Raw genomic sequence first — 23,469 nt, 5'->3', positions numbered from 1 at the left:
GGGTTTTGAGGCAAAGGTCTCAGCAAAAGTTACTGGCCCAGGAGAAGATTTTCCAGATTGCTCTCGACGTGAGCACTGCCTGTCTAATCACCCGTTGCTTAGAACAGCAGAAAAGTGGTTGCTTTTCCTGTAACTCGAAGTGGATAATTTAGCTGTCTTGTCTGTGCAGGCATCATTTCACTATGGGTCAGCTTATTGTGCCATTTTTCTTCATGTGCCTGGGCCTGGCCTGGCACTTGCACTGCTGTGACTTCATCCAGTTGTCCTATTAGGACAATAACTTATAGGACATTGAGTCATATACTTTACCAAAAATCGCACAAAAAAACCTATAAGACAATAACTTAGGGTCCACAGTTAGAGGTGGGAGCTCATTAGTAGTCAGCACTGGATTGAGCCAACCTTCTCTCCAGGTGACAGAACTGGGCCGTATAGCCAGCCACTACTACATCACCAATGACACTGTGCAGACTTACAACCAGCTGCTGAAGCCCACCCTGAGTGAGATTGAGCTCTTCCGAGTCTTCTCGTTATCCTCTGAGTTCAAGAACATCACAGTGAGAGAGGTGAGCTATGCAGTGTGCTGGGGCGGGGAGTTGGTGCTCAGCAAGTTGCTGAATGGTTTCCCTCCTCGGCCACAAGGCTTTCCCTTGACCTTTTCCTGCTTGTGGCAGGAGGAGAAGCTGGAGCTGCAGAAGTTGCTGGAGAGGGTGCCCATCCCTGTAAAAGAGAGCATCGAGGAACCCAGCGCCAAGGTGAGCGCCGCTCCTCTTTGCTTTGGTCAGGATGAGGATTAAGTGGTTTTCATAATCTTCTAAAAGATGAACCTTGAATTTGGGTTCATGTGTGGTATCCTGCTCAGTTCTCCTAGTTTTTGCAGCCTTCTCGCATGTTCTTTTTATATGAAATAACAATTATTTAGTATTTGTAAATCAAGACCTGTAGAAGATCTCACCTGGCCTGGATGCTCAGAGCAGAAATGTAATTCCCTTTCTTGGACTGTTCAGTGGTTGGTCTCCTGCTGGCTGATTTTGCTTCTTTACAGATCAATGTTCTTCTGCAAGCCTTCATCTCGCAGCTGAAATTGGAGGGCTTTGCCCTGATGGCTGACATGGTGTATGTCACACAGGTGAGGGTGGAGTTGTATGGGAGCTGTGAGAAGGGGCTGAACAGTTCAGTCCCTGTGTTCTGTGTGCCTGCTGGGAAAAGGAGGCCTGATGCTAGTGAGATGGAAGGAGTGTTCAGTTCTGCTCTTGCGGGGTCATTGGTTGGTGCATGTGTGGTACAGCCACTCTGTAGTACACATCTTGAGCACGTGGGAAAGGTAAGACCTTAAGAGGGAAGGCTTCAAGGCTCCACAGGCCCTCAGACAGGAAGAGCCACAGCACACGGTGTCTGCTTCCCGGCAGTGAAGTGATGTCCCACTGTTGCTGCACAGCTCATAAATAAATCCAAAAACGGCGCGGGGTTTTATTAGCTGCTCTTCATCTTTACCTCTAAGGACAGGTCACTGTACCCTCAACTCTTCCTAGAACTCTAAATGCTAAATGAGTCAAAAGCTTTAAAATCATGCAGTGAATGTTAGGTTAAAATGTTGTGCGGTGACCTTGAGCCGCACTTTTCTAATTGTTCCCCATTCGGCAGGCATCTACTGTATAGGAGGGAGAAAGGCGTAAAGACGGGGGACTTTGCCTTTGAGTTGGGGTGGGTGGTTGTGTCAGAGCTGGAGGTAATGAAACCGTGTGCAGAGTGGCTCACAGGCTTGGGGATAGTCAAGACTTAACAGTGGGAATGATGCTTCTTTGCCTAGTCGGCTGGCCGGTTGATGCGAGCGATATTTGAAATTGTCCTGAACCGAGGTTGGGCACAGCTTACAGACAAGACGCTGAATCTCTGCAAGATGATCGACAAACGCATGTAAGGACCCAGTGATCCGGATGCTGGTCCCCATGAGTGGGGTCCCCAGCCCAAGGGTCGTCTGATCTCCAGACCCAACGTCTGAAGTCTGATCTGAACCTTGTTGCATGTTGAGAAGAGGGAAGGCCCACTGTGGTCGGGCCGGGGGGTAGGAGAAAGGTGGAGGCCAGGGCTGGCACAGCGTCAGTGTCTGCCTTTAATCACTGTGTCTTGTGTGGTCACTGCTGAACTTTCGGAAGCCATGATGTGGACGGTTTGTCACATCCCTGCAGAAGGGACCAACAGCTTTGCCTCCTTCCTGGATAGGTGGCAGTCCATGTGTCCTCTGCGCCAGTTCCGGAAACTCCCTGAGGAAGTAGTGAAGAAGATTGAGAAGAAGAATTTCCCCTTTGAGCGTCTGTACGACCTGAATCATAATGAGATCGGTGTGTGAGATGCTCTTGCCCTTGTCTTCACTGCCTGGGTGTCTCTCCCAGTCTGCCTACGCAGTCTTCCTGTTCCTAGCCCTGTGCATTAGTATCCTGTGTTCCCTCCCCAGGTCCCATTGAAGGGCTGGCCCTTGGTCTGGGGACTTGGAATCCTGGGCTCCACTGACCATAAAGGGAAGGCCCTACTCCTTTCCTGCAGTGGCCCTCAGGCCCAGTTTGCCGGATAGTGGGCAGGCTGGGCTGTAGCCTTAGTACTCGCATTTCCTCGTAGGGGAGCTTATCCGCATGCCAAAGATGGGGAAGACCATCCACAAATACGTCCATCTGTTTCCCAAGTTGGAGTTGTCGGTGCACCTGCAGCCTATCACACGCTCCACCCTGAAGGTGGAGCTGACCATCACGCCGGACTTCCAGTGGGATGAGAAGGTGAGGCTCTGCTGGGCAGAGGAGCTGGATTGGTGGCGCACTGTCTACGTTGACTCGCGTTCCTTTCACCCTTGCTTCTGTTGGCAGGTGCATGGTTCATCCGAGGCTTTCTGGATTCTGGTGGAGGACGTGGACAGCGAGGTGATTCTGCACCATGAGTATTTTCTCCTCAAGGCCAAGTACGCCCAGGATGAGCACCTCATTACGTTCTTCGTGCCGGTCTTTGAGCCGTTGCCCCCTCAGTACTTCATCCGAGTGGTGTCTGACCGCTGGCTCTGTGAGTGTCTCCTCTCTCGAGTCCCCAGGAACAGTCCCTCCAAGGACAGTAGAAGAATGTCTTGCACTTTGTCCCGGGCTTGCCTTTGCTGGGGACAGAGTGATACATATGCTGCCTAGGTTTCCAGTGTCCATGGAGGGGATCTAGAGGCCAGTGAGGTAAAGAGAGCTTATCTCCTTCCTGCTTCTTTTCTGGTAGCTTGTGAGACCCAGCTGCCTGTCTCCTTCCGGCACCTGATCTTGCCGGAGAAGTACCCACCTCCAACCGAGCTTTTGGACCTGCAGCCCTTGCCCGTGTCTGCTCTGAGAAACAGCGCCTTTGAGAGTCTTTACCAAGATAAATTTCCTTTCTTCAATCCCATCCAAACCCAGGGTAAGTGTTTCCATCCCTCCTCTGGAGGCTTTTGAAGTCACCAGGAGACAGATGTGTTCTGTGGCAGGCAGGGGAGTGGGGGCGCTCAGGCACTTGGTAGGCCTGGGAGCTCCTCAGCGTGACCCCTGGGGCCTACCGGGACTTTTTCCTTTGTCAGAAGCCTTGGTTTCTTTGCTGCTCTGCATGTGTCACTGTGGAGGGGCAGTAGAGCAAGGCCTTACATGGCATGGTTATTTCTCGGGCCCAGGGGGCTTAGAGGCCTGCCCCTGGCACTCAAGTATTGAATCAGAACCATGGCGTGGCACTGAGGCCTCCTCCCCCACATCATGATAAATAACAGGGACATTCACAGAGCAGGCACTGTGGTCTCAGTCCTTGGCTGAGTACATCACCAGTGTTTTGTCTCTTACTCCTCCCACCAAGCCTAAAAGGAGTCACTGTTGGAGATACTGCCATTAGCGTTCCATTTTATAGGTGAGGAACTGAGGCATAGGGGGTGCCCCAGTTGAACCAACTGGTAAATAGAACTTGTATTTTAATTCAGTGTTGATGCCAGGGCTAAGGCTCTTACGTTCTACCTTAGGCTGTTTCTAGGAAATGTAGGAGAGTGTTGAAGGGGCAGAGAAAGGGATCCAGTTCCTTTCTGTCCTGCATCCTAGTCCCTGAGAAGCAAAGAACGATGTGTGGCTTCTTTTGCTTTGCTTTTGTTGTCATCCCACACATCTCCAGGGGACCTGGGCTCTTGATCTTGGCCTCTTCCCCTTTACCTGTTAAGTGGTAGCAGGTGAGGGGGTACAGCAGGGCCGGCCTGGAGTTAGAGGCTCGGATGCCACTGCTCCTCTGTCTGCACTCCAGAACTGCCTGACTTCATTTCTTATGTTGTCCTTTGTTTTGACAAGTGGTCCACGTCCCAGTCCGTCTCTTCTTCCCTCTTGGTACTCACACTGCTTCTTTCTGTTGGTTTCCAGTGTTTAACACCGTGTACAACAGTGACGACAACGTGTTTGTGGGGGCCCCCACGGGCAGTGGGAAGACCATTTGTGCAGAGTTTGCCATCCTGCGGATGCTGCTGCAGAGCTCGGAGGGGCGCTGTGTGTACATCACCCCCATGGAGGCCCTGGCAGAGCAGGTATGACATGGCGCTGTATCACGTGAATTTGCCCAGAAGCATTTCATCTGTGATTCCATATGAAGGCTTTTTTAGGCCGGAAATTTGCAGGGTCATTTCTTCAGTTTGTGTATTAAAGAAAAGCCGCCCCAGCGAGGCGCGGTGGCTCACGCCTGTAATCCCAGCACTTTGGGAGGCCGAGGCGGGCAGATCTCCTGAGATCAGGAGTTCGAGACCAGCCTGGCCAACATGGTGAAACCCCGTCTCTACTAAAAATACAAAAACTAGCTGGGTGTGCTGGCACGCGCCTGTAATCCCAGCTACTCGGGAGGCTGAGGCAGGAGAATTGCTTGAACCCGGGAGGCGGAGGTTGCAGTGAGCCAAGATTGCACCACTGCACTCCAGCCTGGGCAACGAGAGTGAGACTTCATCTCAAAAAAAAAAAAAAAGAAAGAAAAGCTGCCCCATCACATAAAGGCTGCTGTGGGATTAGAACGTAGCTTGAGATCAGCAGGTCTCTGTTTGGCATCTCAGGTTTTCCTCAGGTAAGTGAAAGATGCCTGGTATGACCTCATGTTGTTCGGCCTCCCTCCTCTGCCTGCCAGGTATACATGGACTGGTATGAGAAGTTCCAGGACAGGCTCAACAAGAAGGTGGTACTCCTGACGGGAGAGACCAGCACAGACCTGAAGCTGCTAGGCAAAGGGAACATTATCATCAGCACCCCCGAGAAGTGGGACATACTTTCCCGGCGGTGGAAGCAGCGCAAGAACGTGCAGAACATCAACCTCTTCGTGGTGGATGAGGTCCACCTTATCGGGGGCGAGAATGGGGTATGGCGCGACCTTGCAGCACAGATGAGGGACTGGGACTGACCGAGTGACCTTGGCATTGGGCCTTGCATTTGGGTCTGAGGACGGAGGCTCGGGGCTTCTCCCCGGAGGATTCTGCCTGCTGCCCTATTCCAAAGGGACAAGGTCAGCTTTTTTGGTAGTACTTTAGGAAAACAGTATTGTTTAGTGGAGGTTGGCTGCTGTGGAGGAGGTAGAACCAAAAACATGAGAGCTCCTAGTTAGAAGGAAGAACGAGGTCATTTTGAGGCTGCTGGGCTGTTCACAAAGGGGACCTCCAGGCAGAGGATGGGAGCCTCGGCCTGCAGTGACCCTCCCTCCCTCTTTCCAGCCTGTCTTAGAAGTGATCTGCTCCCGAATGCGCTACATCTCCTCCCAGATTGAGCGGCCCATTCGCATTGTGGCACTCAGCTCTTCGCTTTCCAATGCCAAGGATGTGGCCCACTGGCTGGGCTGCAGCGCCACCTCCACCTTCAACTTCCACCCCAATGTGCGTCCCGTCCCTTTGGAGCTGCACATCCAGGTAGGACCCACTCTCCTCATCCGTCTGTGGGGTCCTACGTAGATCCTGAGTGCCCAGGTCTGATAACCTTGGTGTGTTTTCTTCTTCCCGGTCGCCAGGGCTTCAACATCAGCCATACACAAACCCGCCTGCTGTCCATGGCCAAGCCTGTGTACCATGCTGTCACCAAGCACTCGCCCAAGAAGCCTGTCATTGTCTTTGTCCCGTCTCGCAAGCAGACCCGCCTCACTGCCATTGACATCCTCACCACGTGTGCGGCAGACATCCAACGGCAGAGGTGGGCGGGGCCTGGTGTCTGGGGGTTGGGGTTAGGTTAAGTGAGGCTGGCCCACTCCAAGGGTGCCCTCTTTATGAGGGTGGGGTTAGCCCATGTGGCTCGGGGCCAGGTTCTGTACAGCTGGCAGGATGTCTGCCAGGAATTGGACCACTCTGAGCTGAGCCATTGCCTGTGCCGCACAGGTTCTTGCACTGCACCGAGAAGGATCTGATTCCGTACCTGGAGAAGCTGAGTGACAGCACGCTCAAGGAAACGCTGCTGAATGGGGTGGGCTACCTGCATGAGGGGCTCAGTCCCATGGAGCGGCGCCTAGTGGAGCAGCTCTTTAGTTCAGGTGAGTCAGGCCACAGAAGGGGAGCACAGCAAGGGCATCACCAAATGGTGGTGGTAAACCTGAGGGGTGCGGATGGCAGTATTTCTCTACAGCATACTAGACCTTTTCAGAATACTGTTTAGGACTCTTAGCTGTTAACTCATTTGATCCTCCCGAGAGCCTCGTGAGACAGGTGAGACAAACACTGTCCCTACTTGCCAGGTGAGAAAACAGGCAGACACGTCGGGCTGTGCTATTACAGACAGGTGAGAAAACAGTCAGACACGTCGGGCTGTGCTATTACAGACAGGTGAGAAAACAGTCAGACACGTCGGGCTGTGCTATTACAGACAGGTGAGAAAACAGGCAGACACGTCGGGCTGTGCTATTACAGACAGGTGAGAAAACAGGCAGACACGTCGGGCTGTGCTATTACAGACAGGTGAGAAAACAGGCAGACACGTCGGGCTGTGCTATTACAGACAGGTGAGAAAACAGGCAGACACGTCGGGCTGTGCTATTACAGACAGGTGAGAAAACAGTCAGACACGTCGGGCTGTGCTATTACAGACAGGTGAGAAAACAGGCAGACACGTCGGGCTGTGCTATTACAGACAGGTGAGAAAACAGGCAGACACGTCGGGTTGTGCTATTACAGACAGGTGAGAAAACAGGCAGACACGTCGGGCTGTGCTATCTCAGACAGGTGAGAAAACAGGCAGACATGTCGGGTTGTGCTATTTCAGAACCTGGTTTTCTAGAGTCCAGGACCTTTGGCCACTAGACTGCTGATTCTCCATGGATTAGTTCATTCTTGCATTGCTATAAAGAAATACTTGAGACTGGGTCATTTATAAAGAAAGGAGGTTTAATTGACCCACAGTGCTGGAGGCTGTACATGAAGCATGGTGGCATCTGCTTCTGGGAATGCCTCAGGGAAGGCCAACGGGAAGCAGGCATCTTACATGGCAGGAGCCAGGACCGAGAGAGTGGGTGGGGAGGTGCTACACACTTGAACAACCAGATCTTGTGAGAACTCACTCGCTAGACAGTACCAAGGGCGGGTTGTGCTAAACCATTCATGAGAACTCCGCCCCCGTGGGCCAGTTATCTCCCACCAGGTCCCTCCTCCAACACTGGGGACTACAGTTCGATGAGATTTGGTGGAGACACAGATCCAAACCATCTCACCAAGATCGTTAGACTTTAGAGATTAGCACACAGGAGAGCTCTGATTCTCCCTTGGGCACACTCTTGCTGGCCACTGTCCCTTGTTGACCTGTGGCATTTTGTGCAAAGATTTACCTTTTAACACTGCTTAATGGAGCCTCATTGGAGATCCTCCTGCCAGAATCACTTCCTGTTACTCTTTGGCCCTTGAATCTGCCTGTTTGGGGCATGCTTAGAGTGACCTCCGGTTTGCTGGCGTGGCTGAGCCAGCCCATGGCTGCGTGAGTGTTAGCACTTTCCGGTCAGAGGAGCAGTCCATCAGCAGTAGTTATGCCTTGGTGTTCCTGGGCTTTGGGTTCTGTTCTATGATGACTTGTTTTCTCCTGGATAGTCCCAGAGCAAGGCATCAGCAGCGTGGAGCTATCTCATAGCAATGTGTTACCTCTCATTCATGTTAGACCTTGTTCCTAGCCCGCCTTGCTGTGAGTTCTGAAACGTAACACAGGGTAAGCCACGGCCTGCCCATGAGGTAGTGAACCTGCTTCACCCAGAGACCCCTGTCCTCAGCCTTCTCTCCCCTTTTCTGCTCAGGGGCTATCCAGGTGGTGGTGGCTTCTCGGAGTCTCTGCTGGGGCATGAACGTGGCTGCCCACCTGGTAATCATCATGGACACCCAGTACTACAATGGCAAGATCCACGCGTGAGTACAGCTGGTGGTCTGTGTTAGCCCAGACCTTCCTAAAATGAGTGTGAATCTGCAGACACACAGAAAGCAAGCTAGGATGAAGGAAAGGTGTTAGGGAAGTTAACAGCTGAGATGCCACCAGAGCCAAGTATTTAGGAGTTTTGTGTCTCAATACCTAGGCTCACATTTGTTTTTTAGTCATTGTGCTTCCACATTCCGCAGTTGGGAGAGGTAGGCAGTTAGCGCCAGGAGGAATGTTTGACATTATGTCATTAACCTCAAACATCTTGTAGATTAGGAAAAGCGACTTGGTCAAGGTCATACACCTATATAGTGACAAGAAGCTAGAAGAGTGCTGAGCGCGGTGGCTCATGCCTGTAATCCCAGCACTTTGGGAGGCTGAGGCAGGCGGATTGACAAGAAGCTAGAAGAGTGCTGAGCGCGGTGGCTCATGCCTGTAATCCCAGCACTTTGGGAGGCTGAGGCAGGCGGATCACTTGAGGTCAGGAGTTCCAGACCAGCCTGGCCAACACGGTGAAACCCCGTCTCTACTAAAAGTATAAAAATTAGCTGAGCGTGGTGGCACGTGCTTGTGCTTCCAGCTACTCAGGAGGCTGAGGCAGGAGAATCAGTTGAACCTGGGAGGCAGAGGTTGCAGTGAGCCAAGATTGTGCCATTGCATTCTAGCCTGGGCAACAGAGTGAGATTCCATCTCAAAAAAAAAAAAAGGCCAGGTGTGGTGACACGCACCTGTAATCCCAGCTACTTGGGAGGCTGAGCAGGAGAATCGCTTGAACCCGGGAGGGGGAGGTTGCAGTGAGCCGAGCTCGCGCCAGTGCACTCCAGTCTGAGCAACAGAGCGAGACTCCATCTCAAAAAAAAAAAAAAAAAAGTTAGAAGAGTCAATCATTCTCAGAAAAACATCTGCTTTTTTTTTTTTTTTTTTTTTTTTTGAGACAATCTTGTTCTGTCATTTAGGCTGGAATGCAGTGGTATGATCTCGGCCCACTACAGCCTCTGCCTCCCAGGCTCAAGCAATCATCCTGCCTCAGTCTCCCAAGTAGCTGGGACTACCAGCATGTGCTGCCACTCTCAGCTAACTTTTGCTTTTTTTTTTTTTTTTTTTTTTTTTTGTATAGATGGGTTTTCACCGTGTTGCCCAGGCTGGTCTTGAACTCCTGAGCTCAAATGATTCACCCACCCAAAGTGCCGGGATTACAGGCGTGAGTTATGGTGCCTGGCCCAATGCTTAATAACTTTTTCCCGAAATGCGGATTAGTTTGAAGTGAATTTTATTTACGGGTTCATTTTTAATGTTTGAGGCTGCTTCTAGGTTGGGTTAAAGTCAGGTGACTTGATGACTCATGAAATGCACAGCTGTGAAGTTTGGAAAGTGCGGCGGTGCGCACCTGTGGTGGCTGAAGTGCGAGGATCCCTTGAGCCTAGGAGGTCAAGGCTGCAGTGAGCCGTGGCTGTGCCACTGCACTCCAGCATGGACAGTAGAGCAAGATGCTCTATCAAAAAACAAACAAACAAATAAATAAATAATTTTTTTAATTAAAGGAGAAAAGTTTGGGAAGTTTGACTTACATATTTGATCCTCGAATAGGGAGTTATTTTGGTTTTGGCATTAGATAGTTTTGTAGCTTGGTTCATGGCACTTGAGCAGCAAATTCATGGCCCTTACACTGAATGCTAAAATGATGTAGAGGCCAGCCAGTGAAGCCAGTTCTAAGTGCAGAGATTCATAAACAGAGTCGTGCTGTGATTTGACCACGCCTCCCCGTATTTACATTTTACTGTTAATTGGCGAAGGGAGTCGGGCCTCCTGAGCGTGGTCTCCGTGTTGAGGCGGCTTTTCCTTCTTTCCCCGCATCTGTCACCAGCTATGTGGATTACCCCATCTATGACGTGCTTCAGATGGTGGGTCACGCCAACCGCCCTTTGCAGGATGATGAGGGACGCTGCGTCATCATGTGTCAGGGCTCCAAGAAGGTCAGTCCTGGATTCATGCAGCCTCTTGGATCCGGAGCCTCAGAATGGATTCTTTAATCCTTTTGATAGACGTCTTCAGTAATTTTAGTCTCTTAACTTCTGCCTCTCTTATTTACACAATTCTTTTGTAACGAGCCTGCCACCCGTTTGGAATTTTGCTGCCTTTTGCCTTTGCTGCTGCCGTTGGCTCCATGTGTTGAGGGCTTTGCCCGCTAGTTGGTTCCCTCCTTCCTCACTGGGCTGCCCACTGCTCTGCCCTTGTGACTTGCTGTGCCTCTGTTCCCACTGCGTATTGTCGCCAGTGACGCACTTTCTAAACCTGTGGCTTCTTCCATTTTGGTATTAGTTAGGTCTCGCACGGGGACCATGCCCTGTTGATTTGCCCTTGGCCCTTTGTGACCATGTTGTCACTAATTCTTGATTAATGCTGCTGCTTCTCCAACCCACAGGATTTCTTCAAGAAGTTCTTATATGAGCCATTGCCAGTGGAGTCTCATCTGGACCACTGTATGCATGACCACTTCAATGCTGAGATCGTCACCAAGACCATTGAGAACAAGCAGGATGCTGTGGACTACCTCACCTGGACCTTTCTGTACCGCCGCATGACACAGAACCCCAATTACTACAACCTGCAGGGTCAGTGCGCTTGGGAGCACACGTGATTCTTTGGTGGTTCCCACAGCCTTTGCTGGGCATTTTCTCAAGGCTCCCCACTCACCTCTCACCTCCATAGGCATCTCCCATCGTCACTTGTCCGACCACTTGTCAGAGCTGGTGGAGCAGACCCTGAGTGACCTGGAGCAGTCCAAGTGCATCAGCATCGAGGACGAGATGGATGTGGCACCTCTGAACCTGGGCATGATCGCTGCCTACTATTACATCAACTACACCACCATTGGTGAGGCCCAGCACGGCCCGTGTCCTGTCTGTAGGAGCCTTCTCACACAGGAGTCAGGAGCCCACTGGGATGAGAGGTCTGCCCGTGTCTGTCAGCGGGATGACACTGCAGGGGAGAGCAGGGCAGCCCAGGCAGTTCTGCTCCTTCTCCGCTTGCTTTCGGCTTCTCTCAAATGTCCTTTTTCTGTCAGAGCTCTTCAGCATGTCCCTCAATGCCAAGACCAAGGTGCGAGGGCTCATCGAGATCATCTCCAATGCGGCAGAGTACGAGAACATTCCCATCCGGCACCATGAAGACAACCTGCTGAGGCAGGTGAGGACGGCAGCTTCAGGAGAACGTCCTGGGAACAACGAACTCTGCCTGTGTGCCCAGAGCACATGGCGTCCCTGCCACCAACACCCCCTTATGCATCCCCCGACCCCCACCATATGTCCTCCCCTCCATACCTCCCTCACACTCATCTCCATCCCACTGCCACCCACGTGCCTCGGGGTGTTGAAGGGCTGTGAGCCTGGGCCATGTGGTGCTTTGGCCTGAGCCAGTCTCAGGCAGGGTCACCTGTTCATCACCAACTATTTTTCTTCCACTTTGTAGTTGGCTCAGAAGGTCCCCCACAAGCTGAATAACCCTAAGTTCAATGATCCGCACGTCAAGACCAACCTGCTCCTGCAGGCTCACCTGTCCCGCATGCAGCTGAGTGCTGAGTTGCAGTCAGATACGGAGGAAATCCTTAGTAAGGTAGGGTGTGGGTGTGGGGCACAGGGGCCAGTGGTGCTCTAGACATCTCAGCTGCAACCCCGCCCACTTTGGTACGCCTTTTCGTGGTAGGCAATCCGGCTTATCCAGGCCTGTGTGGATGTCCTCTCCAGCAATGGGTGGCTCAGCCCTGCTCTGGCAGCCATGGAACTGGCCCAGATGGTCACCCAAGCCATGTGGTCCAAGGACTCCTACCTGAAGCAGCTGCCACACTTCACCTCTGAGCACATCAAACGTTGCACAGACAAGGTGAGCCGGGTCAGCCCAGAGGGTCAGGTGGGTGAGCCTGAGAGCCCAGTGTTGTGGACCGAGGGTGGGTTGCGGGAGGTGGGTCTCAGTGAGTGAAACTTGTAGTTGTGGTTCCTCCGAAGGGGCTCCCTGTTGAGATGCTAGAGAGGCTGCCAACGGTGGGCCGTGTTCTTTCTGCAGCTGTTTTCTCTAGATGACTTGATGGTGTAGGAGGTAAAAGTAGCAGCTCTTGGCGCCTGTGTCATTTGCTGTGGCCTGTGTTCTGTCTTTCCTGACGTCCGAATCCTCACTGCAGGGGGTGGAGAGTGTTTTCGACATCATGGAGATGGAGGATGAAGAACGGAACGCATTGCTTCAGCTGACCGACAGCCAGATTGCAGATGTGGCTCGCTTTTGTAACCGCTACCCTAATATCGAACTGTCTTATGAGGTGGTGGATAAGGACAGCATCCGCAGGTGAGCCAGAGGTGGTACCTGTTGGGCACAGCACGACAGTATGCTGTGAGCCCACTGCCACATCACTGACGTGCGCCCCTCCTCTCCCCCTGCAGTGGCGGGCCAGTTGTGGTGCTGGTGCAGCTGGAGCGAGAGGAGGAAGTCACAGGCCCTGTCATTGCGCCCCTCTTCCCGCAGGTGCGTCCTGGTAACTGGCTTGGCCAGGTGTCAACTCCCCTATCCACTGGCTAGGTGCATGGTGCAAGGGCACTGTCCCTGAGGGAGGGAAACTTTAGACTGATAATGAGCTCACAAGGCTGAGAATTAATCTTGAGGCTATGGGTTTTTTTTTTTTTTCCTTTCGTGTTTGTTTCTGCTTAAACAATTTAGGGCCGGGCACAGTGGCTCACGCCTGTAATCCCAGCACTTTGGGAGGCCAAGGCGGGCAGATCAAGAGGGCAGGAGTTTGAGACCAGCCTGGCCAACATTGTGAAACCTCATCTCTACTAAAAATACAAAAATTAGCTGCACCTGATGGTGGGCACCTGTAGTCCCAGCTACTTGGGAGGCTGAGGCAGGAGAATCACTTGAACCGGGAGGTGGAGGCTGCAGCAAGCTGAGATTGCCCCACTGCACACCAGCCTAGGCAACAATGTGAGACTTCGTCTCAAAAAAAAAAAAAAAAAGTAGATGACTGGTCATTGTGAAACCCGTCAGTCGTGCAGCATTTCCATCTCTCTGGCTGTTTAAGATGCGTTTGTCTTTAACTCCCGTGGCTCCAGGACACTTGGGCTTTCCTGGTGGTTTCTTCTTTTTTCTCACTGCCACTCACTGTGCTTCTGGGTGCTTGGTTTTTTACCAGCAGAAAGAAATTCTGGTTCTCTTTATATGGGAGAAGAATTGAAGGTTGACAGCAGAAACCAGATCCTGTGATATGTAATTCACAGGCTCTGAGTAACGAGTGCTTTTAACTAGGACTCCTGGTCTTTGTGACAGTGGGGCGGCCAGTAGACAGGGCTGCAAGGCCTGCTGGGGATCATCTCTGTGCACATTCAGCTCTGGGTTAAGCTTTTTCTCATCTGGCAGATATGCCCTGGACTTAAAAGTATCTCTAAGGAACTCAAAGCTACCAGGCCCCAAAGACTAGACCTCTAACAGTAGTACCTTGGACTTAGCAGCAGGTTCTAAGCGGGAGAAGGTACCTTGGCACAAGGAAATGAGCCAGAACCAACAAATGAGTTCATCTACTTACTTAAATAATTAAGCCTGTTTGAGAGAACTTTTGACAGTATTAAAATGTTGTATCTAATTGTATTTCGGGAAGAAACTTTGGAAAGCTATCTGATTTTTGTTATTTCTTTTGTAACCGTAACCATTTTCATGGCTGCCTATGGCCATCAAGTTTTACATGCTGAAATTCTTGGTTTTGGATCACTGCAGAAGCGTGAAGAGGGCTGGTGGGTGGTGATTGGAGACGCCAAGTCCAATAGTCTCATCTCCATCAAGAGGCTGACCCTCCAGCAGAAGGCCAAGGTGTGTCCACTGGCGCCAGCATTTGTTCCGGCGTGGGGGAAGGGTGAGAATGCTTACCGTGTCCGTGCTCATAATGATTTCTGCCTGCTCTTTCTAGGTGAAGTTGGACTTTGTGGCCCCAGCCACTGGCGCCCACAACTACACTCTGTACTTCATGAGTGACGCTTACATGGGATGTGACCAGGAGTACAAATTCAGCGTGGATGTGAAAGAAGCTGAGACGGACAGTGATTCAGATTGAGTCCTGAGGCATTTACTCTTGGGTAAAGGAGAGTCGAGCCTGAATTAGCAATGTGTACCTTGTAGGGATCCTGGTTGTGGGGACCAGGTCTGTGGGCCTGAGGTCTGGCCAGCCAGGGCTGGTGCTGTCCCTGCCCACCTCCACTTCCTTTTCCCTTGCTCACTCTGGATCCAGTGACAGCAGGTGTCACGGGTGAAGCATAAATCATATATAGCATTTTCAGGCATGTTCCTGGTAGTTCTTTTGAGTTTGATATTCTAATAAAATAATTTGTAGAAACCATTTGTCTTTGCAGTGATTCCAAATTAAACGTTTTCTTTCTCCAATCTAAGGGCATGGCCAAAAAGATCTGGTTATTTTTTAGCCAGAAACGTGCTTGTAATGAGTACTTCTGGAGGACAGACCTGCTCATTAGGCGTGCTGTCCCCTGTAGCCTTGTGAGTCAGCCTGGAGGAGGGAACATCCGACTGTGGCCTGGCCCCAGTGGTGCCCACACATCAGCACGACCACAGGAACCAACACTGAGCCTTGGAAGCTAGATCACAGGTTAGGCGTTTCTCTAGATGGGGGTTCTGAAATGTGCAGTGTCTGCTCCTGGCAGGCAGCACCAGAAAGGGCACTGAAATGTACCAGCTGGATGTGCCCCAGTCTTAATAAACAGGTTTTCTAATCCAGATCTTCTGATTGTCTCCAAATTCTTACCTTCTATTCTTTAGACTAAATGCACACAAAACTGAAAGACGATTCTGAGGGGCAGTTTCCTCAGGGTAGCAGTTTTCAAATGATTTGGTGGTAGGACCTCTTTACGCTACTAAAAACTAAGAACCTCAAAGAGCTTTTTTCTTTTTAAATAACAAATTTATTTTTCACAGTTCTGGAGGTTGCCCCAAAAAGCTTTTCTTCTAGGTTAATGACTTTTAAATCATCATGTTAACTTTTTTTTTTTTTTTTTTAAATACAGACAGGGTTTAGCCATGTTGCCCAGGCTGATCTTGAATTCCTGAGCTCAAGTGATCTGCCCACCTCAGCCTCCCAGAAGTGCTGGGATTACAGGCATGAGCCACCATGCCCAGTCCATGTTAACATTTTTTGTGAAGAATAACTTCCAAAACAATCCAAGGAGAAGAGTGGCAGTTTTACAGTATCTTTAGTCTCTTGTTATAACAAGAAACAGTTGAATTCTTACAGCTGCTTCTACATCCAAACTGGTTTTCGTTGCAGTAAGCTGACTCCACACAGACGCGCAGGTGGAAGACAGGTTCTAAACAGCCCCTTCAGCGAACTGTGGCTGTTCTCTGATGCCAAGACAAGTGATACTTTTTTTTTTTGAAATGGAGTCTCACGGTGCCACCCAGGCTGGAGTGCAGTGGCACGATCTGGGCTCACTGCAGCCTCCACCTCCTGGGTTCACGCGATTCTCCTGCCTCAGCCTCCCGAGCAGCTGGGACTACAAGGGGTCTGCCACCACGCCCAGCTAATTTTTGTAATTTTAGTAGAGATGGGCTTTCACCATACTGGCCAGGCTGGTCTTGAACTCCTGACTTTGTGACCCACCCACCTCGGCCTACCAAAGTCCTGGGATTACAGGCGTGAGCCACCACGCCTGGCTTACTACAAGTGATAGTTTCTTAAAGGCAATGTGGACTCTGAAAACTTAATGCACTCTTAGATTGTTAATACATTAAAATCCACTGGCTTTACACTTTTGAATGAATCTCCGAGCCATGCATGATTTTGTAACATCACGTACTGGTTTTGGAAAACTGGTTCATTGAATTCTTCCAAATGAAATGCATTTCATTATACAAATCACATGTGTTAATATCCCCAACAATAAAGCTCATGGTGGAGTACAGATTTTCAGAAATTCTAATTTTTGCTTGAAAGCTTTCTTTTATCATTGGCAACACTATCAGTTGTTTCCCTTGAAGTGAGAGGCTCATTCCATTCATTTTCCAGAAAATGTCAGCCAAAGTCTAAATACCATAATCTGCTAGTTCTTTCAACTCTAAAGGGCATGCCTTGAACACAGCCAATTCAGCTTGCAACTCAATGGTACCACTGCTTTTCCTCAAGGCATCCACACTTCAGTGCACAGCAGAGGGGCTTCATGCATGCTTTCAGTCGTCTCAGAGTAAGTGTTCTCAAGGTCAACTTTTTTTTTTTTTTTCCTGAGACAGGGTTTCGCTCGTTGCCCAGGCTGGAGTGCAGTGGTGTGATCCAGGTTCACTGCAACCTCCACCTACTGGCTTCAAGTGATTCTCTTGCCTCAGCCTCCTAAGTAGCTGGAATCACAGACATGCACCACCACACCCAGCTATAATTTTGTATTTTTAGTAGAGACGGGGTTTCTCCATGTTGGTCAGGCTGGTCTCGAACTCCTGACCTCAGGTGATCTGCCCGCCTTGGCCTCCCGAAGTGCTGGGATTACAGGCGTGAGCCACAGCGCTGGCTAGGTCAACATTTAGTATAGTTAATCACTGTTATTTGTTCTAACAAGGACATGTCAAAACTATTAGTTTACTGCCACCACCTTGATTCACGCCGCAGTGCCAACAGTTGACCTCCCAGATCCTCCCTGAAAGGGTCTTGGGACTCCCAGGATCTGCAGACCACATTCTTCGAGAACCACTACTCTGGGTATCGCCCCACTGTCTTTCTAAAATCTAAGGTCACGGTTTAAACTTAGGGGAAGGCTGTAGCTCTGGAGACCACTGTCACGTTAGAACCCATTTAGAACTGTCAAGAGACAACTCGAGTGAGCCTGAAAACTGCCTGTCCATGGCAGTGTTTCCCAACGGGTCTTCATCGCCAGTCCCCTAGGGAGCTTCTTCCTGATCACTCCCTGCCGTGAAAATGGAATGTCTCAGCCACACTATATGTGCTGTGGGCCTTAGGAGGGCCACAAACTGATTTTATTGTATCCCTACTGAAGAACCAATTTGCATCCCTTGAGAATATAGGGCTCATGGCCAATAATAACTCTCCCTTTTCTTGTCTTTCCCCATTTTTTTTTTTTTTTTTTTTTTGAGACGGAGTCTCGCTCTGTCGCCCAGGCTGGAGTTCAGTGGCGCGATCTCAGCTCACTGCAAGCTCCGCCTGCCGGGTTCACGCCATTCTCCTGCCTCAGCCTCCCAAGTAGCTGGGACTACAGGCGCCGCCACCTCGCCCGGCTAGTTTTTTGTATTTTTAGTAGAGATGGGGTTTCACCGTGGTCTTGGTCTCCTGACCTTGTGATCTACCCGCCTCGGCCTCCCAAAGTGCTGGGATTACAGGCGTGAGCCACCACGCCCGGCTCCCCATTTTTTTTTTTTTTCTATCACCCGTTGCCATCACAGCTTAACGGTGCAGGAGTATATGAGGGTTTCTAAGGGAAAGCAGAGGTGCCTCTCACTCAAACCTACATTCAGAAAAAAAATTTCCTTCAGTATTGATTGAATGTCTTAAATGCAAAGATTTACAGAAACCGGGAAGGCAGGACCTATTTCAGACAAGGATTCACCATGGAATTCTTTTATGAATATCCTTATGAAATAGGACTTGGGATGCAGATGGATTATTTAAGTCTTACAACTTCAGAAAGGCCTGAGACACACACCCCCTCCTACTATATATAACAATTATAAATAGTATATTTACCTCCAAAAAATTTAACACTGTGCCCTAATGCAAGAAAAATCTGTGGTATAACAAGGTACTGATGTTCTATAGCTCTTTACTGAAGGCCTCACGTCAAAGGAGGGGAAGGAGAGCAATTCTGTGGCTCCATACTTCTACCCAAGTCTGAAGAGAAGTGAGCCTCTTTCCTGGTCCTCTCAAGGGCCGGGAAAGTCTTACGGCGTTTTCTGGGGAGTCATTACTCTGTCCGAAGTCAAGGTAGCTCAGAGGCCTTCAGGCCGCTGGTACTTCCAGAAGGCCACCTCCCCATCATCACTGCAGGAGGCCAGCAGCCCTGGCTCCTTGGGGTTCCAGGCCACACAGTTGACATCCTGGGAATGGGCCTGATGCAAGTGGGCTGTCAGGGAGAAGGTGGGCTGTTGTGGATCCGAGTTGGGATCCTCCTGAAACACGCGGATTGCGTCGTCCCCACAAGCTGTAGCCAGAGCCCCTGTCAGCTGACACCTGGGAGGAAAGTGACATCAGTGGGTATACCTGACTGATTAGGCCAGACTTGGTCCATGGTTCCTCGCCTGTTCTCTTCCCTAACTTTAGGCCACAGCTAAAAACCTCTTATTAAAATGTTTCCTTAACTACTAAGGAGTCACAAATATCACCCACTTACAACCGCAGATGCTGCAATCTAGTTCTTTCCCCTACTATGATTACCCTAAAAAACAACATGGAATTATGAACTGCACTTTTCTCACCTGGCATAAGCAGCTTCCCATGTCATTAAGTTTTTTTTTGAGATGGCTCACTGCAACCTCCGCCTCCCAGGTTCAAGCGATTCTCCTGCCTCAGCCTCCCAAGTAGCTGGGACTACAGGCATGTGCCACCATGTTCGGCTAAGTTTTGTATTTTCAGTAGAGACAGGGTTTCATCATGTTGGCCAGGCTGGTCTCAAACTCCTGACCTCAAGTGATCCACCCACCTCCGCCTCCCAAAGTGCTGGGATGACAGGCATGAGTCACTGGGCCCAGCCATCATAAAGTATTTATTTATTTTTTTTAGATGGAGTCTTGCTCTATCACCAGGCTGGAGTGCAGTGGCACAATCTCGGCTCACTGCAACCTCTGCCTCCCAGGTTCAAGCGATTCTCCTGCCTCAGCCTCCGAGTAGCTGGGATTACAGGCGTGCACCACCACGCCCAGCTAATTTTTGTATTTTTAGTAGAGACAGGGTTTCACCACATTGGTCAGGCTGGTCTTGAACTCCTGACATCATGATTCGCCCACTTCGGCCTCCCAAAGTGTTGGGATTACAGGCGTGAGCCACCGCTCCCCGCCCCATCATAAAGTATTCTTAACCCCTTTCTTTAAACAGTGATGTAACAAGCTAAGTTCTACCATCATTTACTTAAGTTCACTTTTGTTGAATAGGTGATTCCCAAATGTTTGCTAATATAAAGCAAGCTTGAGTACTCAGTTTTTTTTCACTCTCTGGTCCTAGGGATCAACTCTCAGGGCCAGAACTACCCTCTGACCTACTCTCCTATATGAATGGTGCAGCTTTTCCAGCTTCTGCAAGGGCAGAGTCAGCGTTACCCATAAAAACCCCAGCCACTGCGTGGTGCGGTGGCTCACGCCTGTAATCCCAGCACTTTGGGAGGCCGAGGCGGGCGGATCACGAGGTCAGGAGATCGAGACCATCCTGGCTAACCCGGTGAAACCCCGTCTCTACTAAAAATACAACAAATTAGCTGGGCGTGGTGACGGGCGCCTGTAGTCCCAGCTACTCGGGAGGCTGAGGCAGGAGAATGGCGTGAACCCGGGAGGCGGAGCTTGCAGTGAGCCGAGATCACGCCACTGCCCTCCAGCCCGGGCTGCAGACTGAGACTCTGTCTCAAAATAAATAAATAAATAAATAAATAACAACCCAGTCATGAATGCACAGATTCGATCACTTCTGGACGGCACAAGCTGCGTGAACCCCGAGTGCTGGTGCTGCCCTCACAGCCTGGGACTGTTCCCTGCTCCTGTGAACGCCAGCCCAGCCAGCTGTAGAGCAGCATGCTGGAGTCAGGCCTGATAAGGAATAGGGGTGGCTGCCCTCGATTCCTAAGCACTCCCCCAGGGTTGCCGAGGACTGCATGGGGCATGCCTTCTCTAAAATCCCTCCTTTATGGGGATGGGATGGGGGTGGGGGATGGAGTCTTACCAAGCAATGTCATAAATGGTCCTTGAGTGGAAGCCCGACAAAGTACAGATACATTTCCAACTGGGGTCAGAGCCGCTGCATGCCACGCCTGCAAGACAGACCCCTCTTACACTTAAGACGTTCCTATGTCCTGGGCGCCTCAAAGGAGAACCTAACTTATCTTCCCTCACCCTCATCTTCAACTGATATTATGAGTCCCCGTCTCCATTCCTGTACCCATCCCCGCTGATCTGCCTTACACACTCCGGCCAGACTGGCCTTTCTCAAGCAGAATTCCGAGAAGGAAACGTCCCTGTTCTGTTGCCACCCACCAGCCAACCCAACCCACTTCATTCCTCTCCAAACCCTAGATGTCCTATGCCCCATTTAAATGAATTACCACGCCTCACTAAGTCTCAGCGTTCCCACCATTGTTATCTTGACTCACGCGGTTGAGTTTTCACTTGGAATTCTCACGTGAAATTCTCATGTTAAAATCCTACATACCCTTTCAAATTCAGATGAAACAGCCCCTGTTGCACAAAGCTTTCCTGATTGTTCTAGTACTCTACCCCGAGCCCTCTTGTGGCACATCTTACCTTTTACCCCCATTTGCTCCGACTCATGTATGTGTCTTAGCAAACTGTGAACCCCTTGAAAGTGGGGTCTTCTTTAGCTCTACTAACGGACCCTCACCTTGTTCATTGTCCGGTAGATACTGACGCCAGATGCGCACAGTGCGGTCATCACTACAAGACGCCAGGCGCTGGCCACTCGGGTCAAAGGCCAAGCTCCACACAGTGGATTCATGGCCCTCAAGGGTGGCACAGCATACCCAGTCATCCTCTTCCTCCCGGTACAGCTTCACTGTGTCATCGTAGCTGGCGGAAGCTAAGAGCTGGGGGAAGAGGGAAAGGAGACCCAATTTGTGTCTGTGTGGCCCAGGAAGTGCAGGACAGGTCAGTCCCAGGGATCTGCTTTTATGTTTTTATTTTATTATTTATTTGAGATGAAGTTTCGCTCTTGTTGCCCAGGCTGGAGTGCAATAGCACAATCTCGGCTCACTGTAACCCCCGTCTCCCAAGTTCAAGCAATTCTCCTGCCTCAGCCTCCTAAGTAGCTGGGATTACAGGCATGCACCACCACGCCCAGCTAATTTTGTATTTTTTGTAGAGACGGAGTTTCACCAAGTTGGCCAGGCTAGTCTTGAATTCCTGACCTCAGATGATCCACCCACTGTGGCCTCCCAAAGTGCTGAGATTATAGGTGTGAGCCATCACGCCCAGCCGGATCTGTTTTTATAAAGGGACTAATGTTTTTTGTTCACAGATAGAGGTCCCTGTAAAAGCTAGCTTAAGGCTGAAAAGCAGAGGAAGGCTGGGCACAAGCCTGCACATCAGAGCCCTTCCCACAGGAGACCCTGCCTGACTCTTACCTCCTGACTTGGGTGCCACACCACATGCTTGACATCCTGTGTGTGGGAGTTGAGAACACTGACACATTCATACTCATCCTCTTCATCAACTGTGGGAGAGAAAAAGAAGGGAACCCAAGAGCCAACCCTGTCACGGACACGGAGGGGGGTGTCAGGTGGTTCCCAATCCACCTGGAGGGACCTGGACGCACCTTCCCAGACCCAAACACTCTTATCTCGGCTGCAAGTGGCCAGGAGGTTGCCAGATGGGGCCCAAGCCACTGACTTGACCTCATTTTCATGGCCCTCGAGAGTGGTTACACACTGTGAAAGGAGAAGGAAAATGAGAATTAACAGCAGCTAACACCGCTAAGGCCCTTCCCATGGGTACAGCCCAATTGGCGCAGGTTGGCTCAGGTTCCTGAACCAGCCCTGGGGAGGAAACAGGCAATAATTCTGGTCCCAACCAGCCTGGGTACCTCAAAGTCATCCTGGTTCTTCTTCCAAATGCAAGTGGTAGCATCAAAGCTGGCAGAGGCCAGGTAATTACCGCAGGGGGACCAGGCCACCTTCCGCACGGTGCGCTGGTGGCCTTCAGAAAGGACAGACTTGCAGATCCAGCTGTCACCTAAAGGCGGAGCGCAGGCCAGGCTCTGGCGCTGGGTGCAGCACCATGAAGCCATTCGATACTGGGGGCTAGCACTGGAGTCAAGCTAGTGGGGGAAAGCTCACAGCTTTTACAAAGATGCAACTGACTCTACTTCCTCGGGAGGCTTTTTTTTTTTTTTTTTTGAGACCGAGTTTTTGCGCTGATGCCCAGGCTGGAGTGCGATGGCACAATCCTGGCTCACTGCAACCTTCGCCTCCTGGGTTCAAGGGATTCTCCTGCCTCAGCCTCCAGAGTAGCTGGGGTTACAGGTGCCCGCCACCACGCCCAGCTAATTTTGTATTTGTAGTAGAGACGGGGTTTCACCATGTTGCCCAGGCTGGTCTCGACCTCTTGACCTCAGGTGATCTACCCGCCTCTGCTTCCCAAACTGCTAGGATTACAGGCGTGAGCCACCGCGCCCAGCCTCTGGAGGCATCTTTCTAAAACAAATCTGATCTAAAATTGCTACTGGTTCCCCAATGCCCTCGGGATAAAATGTGACAATCCAGTTGCAAGTTACTCTGAAAGCCACTTTCCTAACACCTTTCTTTTCCCATTTTCCTGCCTCCGCAGCTACCACAATTCCCTCCACATTTCAGCTTGTCTGCTGACATTTCTCCTCCCAGCAGTCGCAGACTTCTTTGCCTATAAAGCCCTTCTCGGGGTGGCTAACATCCGACTCTCCCTCCGCCAGGAACAGGGTCAGCCTCCCCTGCAGGCTGCGCGCCCGCACTACGCGCAAGCGGAGCCCTCAGCGCCCAGGGCCGCGCAGCCAGGCTGGGCCTTACCCTCCGTGCCCCAGATGCGGATCCTCCGGTCGCCGCCGCACGAGGCCAGCAGGGTCCCCGCGGGGTTCCAAGCCAGGAACCAGCAGCGGGAGTCCGGGTGCGCCGGGACACGGCCCAGCAGCACCAGCGAGTCCTTCATGGCGGCCGGACGCACGGGGAGGTGGGGACGGGCAGGGTCCGCGGCGCCCACAGCGGGTCTCACGGCGCGCGTCTGCGTACCGCCCACTCCAGGCTTCCGCGGCCGACTGAGGCTCCCGCTTCCGCCGGAGGACCGGGGTCGCCCCGGGAACTCAGCTGCCCGCTGCTGCGGCCGCGATACCCTCTGGGAGTTGTAGTCGCTCACCTCACTTCGGCGGGGAAAGCAT

The 23,469-nt window shown here is 51.2% G+C and overlaps 2 protein-coding genes across 2 annotated transcripts in view; one reads left to right on the top strand and one right to left on the bottom strand.

Annotated features, from left to right (window-relative positions):
• Nucleotides 1–14,736, top strand: part of SNRNP200 (small nuclear ribonucleoprotein U5 subunit 200) — a 30,787-nt gene extending 16,051 nt beyond the window's left edge. Inside the window, exons 22-45 of the mRNA XM_015112857.3 lie at nucleotides 414–566; nucleotides 675–755; nucleotides 1,046–1,129; nucleotides 1,811–1,917; nucleotides 2,224–2,342; nucleotides 2,617–2,771; nucleotides 2,859–3,048; nucleotides 3,247–3,420; nucleotides 4,389–4,549; nucleotides 5,134–5,361; nucleotides 5,711–5,902; nucleotides 6,001–6,179; nucleotides 6,362–6,513; nucleotides 8,254–8,362; nucleotides 10,234–10,342; nucleotides 10,792–10,981; nucleotides 11,079–11,243; nucleotides 11,434–11,555; nucleotides 11,838–11,981; nucleotides 12,072–12,248; nucleotides 12,544–12,704; nucleotides 12,800–12,881; nucleotides 14,124–14,216; nucleotides 14,314–14,736. Coding sequence (XP_014968343.2) covers nucleotides 414–566; nucleotides 675–755; nucleotides 1,046–1,129; nucleotides 1,811–1,917; nucleotides 2,224–2,342; nucleotides 2,617–2,771; nucleotides 2,859–3,048; nucleotides 3,247–3,420; nucleotides 4,389–4,549; nucleotides 5,134–5,361; nucleotides 5,711–5,902; nucleotides 6,001–6,179; nucleotides 6,362–6,513; nucleotides 8,254–8,362; nucleotides 10,234–10,342; nucleotides 10,792–10,981; nucleotides 11,079–11,243; nucleotides 11,434–11,555; nucleotides 11,838–11,981; nucleotides 12,072–12,248; nucleotides 12,544–12,704; nucleotides 12,800–12,881; nucleotides 14,124–14,216; nucleotides 14,314–14,457 — 3,471 coding nt within the window. The 3' untranslated portion in view covers nucleotides 14,458–14,736. The remainder of the gene's footprint in view (nucleotides 1–413; nucleotides 567–674; nucleotides 756–1,045; nucleotides 1,130–1,810; nucleotides 1,918–2,223; nucleotides 2,343–2,616; nucleotides 2,772–2,858; nucleotides 3,049–3,246; nucleotides 3,421–4,388; nucleotides 4,550–5,133; nucleotides 5,362–5,710; nucleotides 5,903–6,000; nucleotides 6,180–6,361; nucleotides 6,514–8,253; nucleotides 8,363–10,233; nucleotides 10,343–10,791; nucleotides 10,982–11,078; nucleotides 11,244–11,433; nucleotides 11,556–11,837; nucleotides 11,982–12,071; nucleotides 12,249–12,543; nucleotides 12,705–12,799; nucleotides 12,882–14,123; nucleotides 14,217–14,313) is intronic.
• Nucleotides 14,737–18,142: 3,406 nt separating this feature from the next.
• On the bottom strand, nucleotides 18,143–23,414 carry CIAO1 (cytosolic iron-sulfur assembly component 1). The gene is given in 7 exon segments (NM_001258112.1): nucleotides 18,143–18,579; nucleotides 20,275–20,362; nucleotides 20,950–21,151; nucleotides 21,689–21,777; nucleotides 21,880–21,991; nucleotides 22,147–22,295; nucleotides 23,105–23,414. Coding segments are annotated over 7 exon segments (1,020 nt in total). The 5' UTR covers nucleotides 23,244–23,414; the 3' UTR covers nucleotides 18,143–18,338.
• Nucleotides 23,415–23,469: the final 55 nt, after the last annotated feature.

Source organism: Macaca mulatta, chromosome 13, assembly GCF_049350105.2.
Source record: "Macaca mulatta isolate MMU2019108-1 chromosome 13, T2T-MMU8v2.0, whole genome shotgun sequence".
NCBI classification, from domain to species: Eukaryota; Metazoa; Chordata; class Mammalia; order Primates; family Cercopithecidae; genus Macaca; species Macaca mulatta.
This window is presented reverse-complemented; position numbering and strand designations above follow the sequence as displayed.